Source organism: Triticum aestivum, chromosome 5B, assembly GCF_018294505.1.
Source record: "Triticum aestivum cultivar Chinese Spring chromosome 5B, IWGSC CS RefSeq v2.1, whole genome shotgun sequence".
Taxonomy (NCBI): domain Eukaryota; kingdom Viridiplantae; phylum Streptophyta; class Magnoliopsida; order Poales; family Poaceae; genus Triticum; species Triticum aestivum.
Genome location: NC_057807.1, coordinates 400,968,662 through 400,978,372, shown reverse-complemented (window position 1 = coordinate 400,978,372; position 9,711 = coordinate 400,968,662). Strand labels below are relative to the sequence as shown.

General features: G+C 44.5%; 1 protein-coding gene across 1 annotated transcript; it reads left to right on the top strand.

The window, feature by feature from the left end:
• Positions 1-7,517: 7,517 nt before the first annotated feature.
• Positions 7,518-8,964, top strand: LOC123116226 (E3 ubiquitin-protein ligase RNF144A-like). The gene is made up of 2 exons (XM_044537214.1): positions 7,518-8,583; positions 8,683-8,964. Exons 1-2 carry the CDS (start codon positions 7,544-7,546, stop codon positions 8,765-8,767), a joined length of 1,125 nt encoding a protein of 374 aa, XP_044393149.1. The 5' UTR covers positions 7,518-7,543; the 3' UTR covers positions 8,768-8,964.
• Positions 8,965-9,711: the final 747 nt, after the last annotated feature.

The following is a 9,711-nucleotide window of genomic DNA, read 5'->3' as shown; positions in this document are numbered from 1 at the left end:
TATGTTAATATGTACTTTACTAGTACTCCTAGTAGCACCAGGGTATTAAGATACCGGTTCGGTTGCTAAGTGTTAGTAACTCGAAATAAAAGGCTATGGAATAAACGGAGACTAGCTAAAGGTGAGATGACGATATGTGTTGGAACTGTTTCCAAGTTTGATGTGATCAAACATTGCACGCTCCCTCTACCATCAAGATTAGTATTAAACCGGAATAATTGTCTTTTGGTGTTTGCGTTGAGCATAGACATGATTGGATTATGTCTATCACAATATGGTTATTCATTTAAGGAGAATAATGGTTACTCTATTTATTTGAATAATACCTTCAATGGTCTTGCACCTAAAGGAATGGTTTATTGAATCTCGATCGTAGTGATACACATTTTCATGCCAAAAGATATAAGATAGTAATGATAGTACCACTTACTTGTGGCACTGCCATGTAAGTCATATTGGTATAAAACGCATGAAGAAGCTCCATGTTGATGGATCTTTAGACTCACTCGTTTTTGAAAAGTTTGAGACATGCGAACCATGTCTATTGGTGTATACGCATGAAGAAACTCCATGCAGATGGATCGTTTGGACTCACTTGATTTTAAATCACTTGAGATATGCAAATCATACCACATGGGCAATATGACTGAAAAGCCTCGTTTTCAGTAAGATGAAACAAGATAGCAACTTGTTGGAAGTAATACATTTTGATATGTGCAGTCCAATAAGTGCTAAGGCACGCAGTGGATATCATTATGTTCTTACTTCACGGATGATTTGAGTAGATACTAAGTATATTTACTTGATGAAACACAAGTCTGAATTATTGAATGGTTCAAGTAATTTCAGAGTGAAGTTGAAGATCATTGTGACAAGAGGATAAAATGTCTATGATATGATCATAGAGATGAGTATCTGAGTTACAAGCTTTGGCACGCAATTAAGACATTGTGGAAATTGTTTCACAACCAATACCGCCTGGAACACCATAGTGTGATGGTGTGTCCGAACATCATAGTTGCACCCTATTGGATATGGTGCGTACCATGATGTCTCTTATCGAATTACCACTATCGTTCATGGGTTAGGCATTAGAGACAACCACACTCACTTTAAATAGGGCACCACGTAATTCCATTGAGACGACACCGTTTGAACTGTGGTTTGGAGAAACCTAAGTTGTCGTTTCTTAAAGGTTTGGGGCTGCGACGCTTATGTGAAAAAGTTTCAGGTTGATAAGCTCGAACCCAAAGCGGATAAAATGCATCTTCATAGGACACCCAAAACAGTTGGGTATACCTCCTAATTCAGATCCGAAAGCAATAGGGATTGTTTCTTGAATCGGGTCCTTTCTCGAGGAAAGGTTTGTCTCGAGAATTGAGTGGGAGGATAGTGGAGACTTGATGAGGTTATTGAACCATCACTTCAACCAGTGTGTAGCAGGGCACAGGAAGTTGTTCCCGTGGCACCTACACCAATTGAAGTGGAAGCTTATGATATTGATCATGAAGCTTCGGATCAAGTCACTACCGAACCTCGTAGGACGACAAGGACGCGTACTGCTTCGGAGTGGTACGGTGATCCTGTCTTGAAGGTCATGTTGCTAGACAACAATGAACCTACGAGCTATGGAGAAGCGATGGTGGGCCCAAATTCTGACAAATGGTTAGGAGCCATGAAATCCGAGATAGGATCCATGTATCAGAACAAAGCATGGACTTTGGTGGACTTGCCCAATGATCGGCAAGCCATTGAAATAAATGGATCTTTAAGAAGAAGACTGACGTGGACGGTAATGTCACCGTCTATGAAGCTCGACTTGTGGCGAAGAGTTTTTCACAAGTTCAAGGAGTTGACTACAATGAGATTTTCTCATCCGTAGCGATGCTTAAGTCCGTCGGAATCATGTTAGCATTAGCTGCATTTATGAAATCTGACAGACGGATGTCAAAATGAGTTTCCTTACCAGTTTTCGTAAGGAAAGGTTGTATGTGATACAATCAGAAAGGTTTTGTCGATCCTAAGGATGCTAAAAGGTATGCTAGCTCCAGCGATCCTTCCATGGACTGGAGTAAGCATCTCGGAGTTGGAATATGTACTTTGATAAGATGATCAAAGATTTTGGGTTTATACAAAGTTTATGAGAAACTTGTATTTCCAAAGAAGTGAGTGGGAGCACTATAGAATTTCTGATGAGTATATTTTGTTGACATATTCTGGATCAGAAATGATGTAGAATTTTCTGTAAAGCATATAGGGTTGTTTAAAAAGTGTTTTTCAATGGAAAACCTGAATTTAACTACTTGAACATTAAGCATCAAGATCTATGAGGATAGATCAAAAACCGCTTAATGGTACTTTCAAATGAGCATATACCTTGACATGATCTTGAAGGTGTTCAAGATGGATCAGTCAAAGAAGGAGTTCTTGCCTGAGATGTAAGGTATGAAGTTAAGACTTAAAGCTCGACCACGGCACAACAGAGAGAAAGGACGAAGTTCGTCCCCTATGCTTTGGACGTAGGCTCTATAGTATGCTATGTTGTGTACCACACCGGAAGTGTGCCTTGCCATGAGTCAGTCAAGGGGTACAAGAATGATCCAGGAATGGATCATTGGATAGCGGTCAAAATTGTCCTTGGAGTAAATAAGGACATGTTTCTCGATTATGGAGGTGATAAAGAGTTCGGTGTAAAGGGTTACGTCGATGCAAGCCTTAACACCTATCCGAGTGACTCTGAGTAGAAAACCGGATACGTATAGTGGAGCAACCATTTGGAATAGCTTCAAGTGGAGCGTGGAAGCAGCATTTACAATATGACATAGAGAATTGCAAAGTACATACGGATCTGAATACTGCAGACCCGTTGACTAAAACTTCTCTCACAAGGAAAACATGATCAAACCCCAGAACTCATTGAGTCTTAATCACATGGTGATGTGAACTAGTTTAGTGACACTAGTAAACTCTTTGGATGTTGGTCACATGGCGATGTGACCTGTCAGTGTTAATCACATAGCGATGTGACCTAGATTATTGACTCTAGTGCAAGTGGGAGACTGTTGGAAATATGCCCTAGAGGCAATAATAAATTAGTTATTATTATTATATTTCCTTGTTCATGATAATCGTTTATTATCCATGCTATAATTGTATTGATAGGAAACTCAGATACATGTGTGGGTACATAGACAACACCATGTCCCTAGTAAGCCTCTAGTTGACTAGATCGTTGATCAATAGATGGTTACGGTTTCCTGACCATGGACATTGGATGTCGTTGATAACGGGATCACATCATTAGGAGAATGATGTGATGGACAAGACCCAATCCTAAGCCTAGCACAAAGATCGTAGTTCGTATGCTAAAGCTTTTCTAATGTCAAGTATCATTTCCTTAGACCATGAGATTGTGCAACTCCCAGATACCGTAGGAATGCTTTGGGTGTACCAAACGTCACAACGTAACTGGGTGGATATAAAGGTGCACTACAGGTATCTCCGAAAGTGTCTGTTGGGTTGGCACGAATCGAGACTGGGATTTGTCACTCCAGTTAACGGAGAGGTATCTCTGGGCCCACTCGGTAGGACATCATCATAATGTGCACAATGTGACCAAGGGGTTGATCACGGGATGATGTGTTACGGAACGAGTAAAGAGACTTGCCGGTAACGAGATTGAACAAGGTATCGGCATACCGACGATCGAATCTTGGGCAAGTACAATACCGCTAGACAAAGGGAATTGTATACGGGATTGATTGAATCCTCGACATCGTGGTTCATCTGATGAGATCATCGTGGAACATGTGGGAGCCAACATGGGTATCCAGATCCCGCTGTTGGTTATTGACCGGAGAACGTCTCGGTCATGTCTGCATGGTTCCCGAACCCGTAAGGTCTACACACTTAAGGTTCGATGACGCTAGGGTTATAAAGGAAGTTTGTATGTGGTTACTGAATGTTGTTCGGAGTCCCGGATAAGATCCCGGACGCCACGAGGAGTTCCGGAATGGTCCGGAGGTAAAGATTTATATACGGGAAATCCTTTTTGGTCACTGGAAAAGTTTCGGGTTTTTCCGGTAACGTACCGGGACCACCGGGAGGGTCCAGGGGGTCCACCAAGTGGGGCCACCGGCCCCAGAGGGCTGCATGGGCCAAGTGTGGGAGGGGACCAGCCCCAGGTGGGCTGGTGCGCCCCCCCCCCACAAGGGCCCAAGGCGCCTAGGGTTTGGGGAGGGGGTGCTTCCACCTAACTTGGGGGGCAAGTTCCCTCCCTCTCCCCCCTTGGCCGCCACTCTTAGATGGGATTGGGGCTGCCGCACCCCTTGGGGTGGAAACCCTAGAGGGGGCGCACCCCCCTCCCTCTCCCCTGTATATTCTTGAGGGTTTTGGGGCTGCCAACACATGAGTTTTGACCTCTCCTTGGCGCAGCCCTACCTCTCTCCCTTCTCCTCTCCCGCGGTGCTTGGCGAAGCCCTGCAGGATTGCCATGCTCCTCCACCACCACCACGCCGTTGTGCTGCTGCTGGACGGAGTCTTCCTCAACCTCTCCCTCTCTCCTTGCTGGATCAAGGCGTGGGAGACGTCACCGGGCTGTACGTGTGTTGAACGCGGAGGTGTCGTCCGTTCGGCACTAGGATCTCCGGTGATTTGGATCACGACGAGTACGACTCCTTCAACCCCGTTCTCTTGAACGCTTCCGCTTAGCGATCTACAAGGGTATGTAGATGCACTCTCCTTCCCCTCGTTGCTGGTTTCTCCATAGATAGATCTTGGTGATTCGTAGGAAAATTTTGAATTTCTGCTACGTTCCCCAACAAGGTATGGTTCACTTTGAAATTTTCTGAAATCCATAGCTAAACTGCATTGCAGCATGACTACTTTCTAAAATTGATGGAAAAACCTCTAAAAACCGATCGAAAATTTGTGCTGAAAACTTACTGAAACCTATAGAATGCAACTGGAAATTGTGTGAAATGTCTTGAATTTTAACAGAAATGTTTGTGTGTTTGTGAGAAGGTTAAGTAAAATATTTTTGAAATATTCTAAAATATGTCTACTATTGTTCTCGAAATGTATATGGAAATATGTTTGAAGTTTCAATCGAAATGCCTCTGGAAGTTTAAATTTTGAACCTATGAACTATTGAAACCCAGTTGTCATTGATCTGGAATGTACTTGTAACTACTCTCAAATACATTTGTATCACGTATGAAATTGGTGTATAAATGTTTGAAATATTTGTGAAAACAATAAAAAAATGGTGTTGAAATGTACTTTTTTGGTGATTTTACGTTATTGACGGGCTTTTGTTCATTATAACAGGATTAAGTGTCCTAATTTAAGCAAGATTACTCAAGATAATACTCTATCAGTTTCTTTTTACTTCGTATATTAGGTTCGTATTAAGTGAAACATTTTGAAGTTTGACCAGGTTTATAAAAAAAATCAACATCTACAATACCCAATCAATATCATTGGAGCCACCATGAGATATGCCTATATATTGTAGTTATTTGGTATTACATGTGTTCATCTTTTTCAATATAAAGTTGATCAAACTATACATAGTTTGACTTAAGGCAAAACTAATATCCAAAGGAAAATTGCAAACGAAGTACATCACTAGACAACCTTGGACCATGAGATGCATGCTACATACCAACGTTATATGGATGAAAACCAACTCACGCCTTTTAGTATCAACACATATGGAGATTGTTTTTTTATGATGTGAGGGAGGCGCTTTGCCAATTTAGTTGAGATAGGAAAAGAACAAAAAGTATAATGACCCAATTTATAAGGGAAACTACGTCGAAAACCAAATGAAACAGGAAAAAGATTAAAAAAACAACACAACCACGACGTGGATTCCAAACATTCGACCGCCACTTAACTTGACCTCCATCAGGAGAGAAAGAGAGTGAGATCTTCGGAAACACCACGAAGAAGGGAATCGGTGTCATATTTGCCTGCGTCGACCCCTATCGACCACAAAGCTTTCATTTAGACCTGCACATGACTGCCTCGTCTAACCTCGGAAAAAATTCAGCCCTACCAACGACCACCACCACTGTCCCCACTTCGACCAGACACCGTCCAATGATGAAAGATGCACTCTTCGGTAGGGAGGGATGCCCATGAGCGCTCGCATCACTGTCAGCAATCCCCGTCGAATCCAAAAAATTGCCCAGAGACTAATGCCTTACCAGTGTTACCACCTTGACAGTCCCTTGGAAGGGAGCATAACCACTGCAAACATGTGAAACGGTACCACATCTCCACTCGTATTCATCAATGGGAACCATGTCGATGGGAGTAGAAGGATAAAACAACCACACCACACCGTGGAGGAAAGCAAGCACACAACGAAGTAAAGAACATACCTGGCCGCCGCCTGGTCCATGCGGGTAATGTCTGCCAGAGGCTACCAACGAAATCGCGAGGGAGGAGGTGTTGGAGGGTTGCTATGCGGGGCGGTGAGGTCGCTGCCCGTGTCCCCCTGGGGGGGGGGGGGGGGGGCTATTAGCTTCATATTATTTATGTGTAAGAGAAGATGCAATTTGAATATGTGGCACTCTATTTTGAATGATTTGATTTGTAAGATTGTACCATGCATGGCAAAAGTGGTGGTTGCTCATGCTCAATTTGTAATGATCGAGGTAGTTTAAGAAAATGATAACGTGATTGCTTAAATGATAGGGGAATCGCCTAACATTTGTGTGGTTTCCCATCTGTAACTAGTAATGTGAACGTGCAATCATTAATATTTGGAAATATATTAATTTCACGCAGATATTATGTAAGATATTCTTTGCATATTAATTATGTGATTATCACTAACTTTGATATTTAATATAATATTAAATGCATGCTGAACATGTTAATCGCTTGCCATTTAACTAATCTAGGTCATTGGATTGGCCTAGTTTCATGGCCGAGATAGTTGAATTTATCCATTTGGGCCTTCTTATATTTGCATATGTATAGATATAAATATAAATATAAATATATATATATATATAAATAAATAAAATAAAATATAGCGAACTGAGTCTAACTCAGATGGTTAGGCTCTTTGTGGTGGAATCGGCCCATCAGAGTTTTGACACTTGTAGTCGGTGCTTGCATTTTTCTAGATTATTATTTTATTCTTTTCGGCGATATTCATTCAGTAAAAGATATGTTCCCGTCGACTATAGAGGAACGTGTGATGACTTCGTCAATTTTTAGATGTTGTGTTGGCTCAGTCTCTCGGAAGTGCTCGTAAGGGTAGTGTGTGCATATGTATAAGTGTCTGCGTCCTTGTATTGGGTTTAAAAAAAAGATACAGATAAAATACTAAAAATCTCACAACTATCAAAAGATAGGATTACTTTCTCGTTCCGAAAAGTAAAGGATAACAAGTTAGGATTTTCGCTAGGATACCGCAAAATTAGGATTTTCTGACAATTCTGTTCCCTCAAAAAAGAAAGTGACCGCACCCGTCCGTCCACATTCTCCGCCTAGCTGAACGGCCGCAGTCCACGACCCTAGACGGATGGGAAGCAAGGCAGGGCCGCCGCCGCTGGCTGAAAACCACTCGTCGCCTGTCATGGCGGCCTCCGCCACCACCGACGGTCCACCCTTCCCCATCTACATCTCATCCGACGAGGACGAGGACGTAGCAGTCCTTGGTTCCTCCAGCAACCCCGAGGAGATCCAGATCCAGCAGGCCATCCTCCTCTCCATCGGCCTCTCGCGCGACACGACAGGCATCCCCTCCTCCTCGGCCTCCCTCTCCGGAACCGACGTCGACATAACAGACCGCAAAGGCAAGCGTAAACTACGATCGGAGTCGCCACATCAAGTCATAGATATAGATGATAATGATAGGCAAGAAGTCATCGATGTAGACGACGATGACAGCCTGATCTTCATCAAAGAGACGGGCAGCGGGAAGTGGAGAAAACCACGTAACGGTGGCCTGTTGGAGGTCGGCGAAGGTTCCCACAGCGCCACGATCATGAAAGAGTTCTACTGCACAATCTGCATGGAGACGCTCCCCGGCGTCGAGCGCTTCCCCGTCGCCGGGTGCGCGCACGCCTTCTGCGCGGGCTGCGTGAGGCAGTACATCGCGGCGAGGGTCGAGGACAACCTGCTGTCCATGGGCTGCCCCGACCCGGGCTGCAAGGACGGCGTGCTGCACCCGGAGGAATGCCGCGACATCGTCCCGCCTCAGCTGTTCCAGCGGTGGGGCGCCGCGCTCTGCGAAGTGGCGCTCGGGGACCTCAAGTTCTACTGCCCCTTCAAGGACTGCTCGGCGCTGCTGATCGACGACGGCCCCGGCCCCGGCGACGGGGGCGCGGTGGCGCTCACGAACGTGGAGTGCCCACACTGTAACCGGATGTTCTGCGCGCAGTGCAAGGTGCCGTGGCACGAAGGCGTGGGCTGCGCCGAGTTCCAGCGGCTCGGGGAGGACGAGCGCGGGCGGGAGGACCTGCTGCTGAGGAAGGTCGCGCAGGAGAGGAGGTGGCAGAGGTGCCCCCGGTGCAAGATGTACGTCGAAAGGGTGACCGGCTGCCAGTTCATGAGCTGCAGGTAACTACAACTGCTCCACCTGAATCTCTTCCGAACAACAAAATTACGGACCTTCATGTGCACAGAGTACAAACTAGGCGCGTTTCATGTGATCTGCAGGTGCGGCCACTCCTTCTGCTACATTTGCGGCGGCTCCACGAGGACTGGTGCACATCGTTGCAACCGCATGCGTACTACTTACTGACCTGCATGGTGAATGATCCGAAGATCGACGCTCAAGACCAACGGTACTTGAGGGGAAGGGTGTTACTCTCACAGATGGGTTTCTCTCAATTTAATTTTGTGTGTGTGGATCTATGAGCTCTCAATATGCAGTATATTGTGTAGAGTTCAAAATCATGTGATAAATTTCTAATTAATTTAGCTAATCCCCTGATGCCACCCAACGGCTCAACTGCGTAGCATAAACCCAATGAACTAGGTGCAAAACGGGAATATCTTTCTTGAATTCCAAATTGCAAAACTAGTTTCCTTTTAAGCAAGTGTTCAGATCGTAGTAGGTTTGAGTAGTTGTATTCTTTGCAAGGAGAGCTTTTAGAAAACAGATGTATGTGTGTCACACATCCATAGAGCCATGTGATGTGGATGTTTGCTACTCATGCAAGTATGTAACAAACATGTTAGTTGATAACCAGACAGAGCTACAATAGCAAAAGAGAAATAAAATGCCTTCATAAGCATTGAAGGCAAGATATTGCAACATCCAAGAAAGCATTGTACAACACTAAATGTACACTATTCTAGCAACTAGTGGTTGGGGCGCACCACTGGTGCGCCGCCTAAGGGGAAGTTTGGGCGGTGCGAGGTGAGATGCGCCCCTTCCACTATCCTCTTTATATATGCACTATCACTCTTTATACTATCCATGGCCATTGTCATATTTGTTCTCCACCAACAAAAACACAATAATACAAAGGCTTGGCTCAGCTAACTCACCCACTTAACTCGCACAAGCATCACATTCCATGACACAAGCACAACTATAACAACTGGTCGTTTTCTCGGTGTATGTTCACAACACCACCAATGGCACCCCAGTGCATTTCACTCCCCGTATCCGGTCCTCGATGGCAGTCTCCTAAGTAACTATTAGAGCAGCATCAATATGTCTCTTTGTCCTCAATTTCA

Bases quoted from the DNA above. Each gene is read 5' to 3' on its own strand.
- LOC123116226 (XM_044537214.1), top strand. From the start codon at position 7,544: ATGGGAAGCAAGGCAGGGCCGCCGCCGCTGGCTGAAAACCACTCGTCG. The intron at 8,584-8,682 runs GTAACTACAACT...TGTGATCTGCAG, and splicing joins TGCCAGTTCATGAGCTGCAG to GTGCGGCCACTCCTTCTGCT.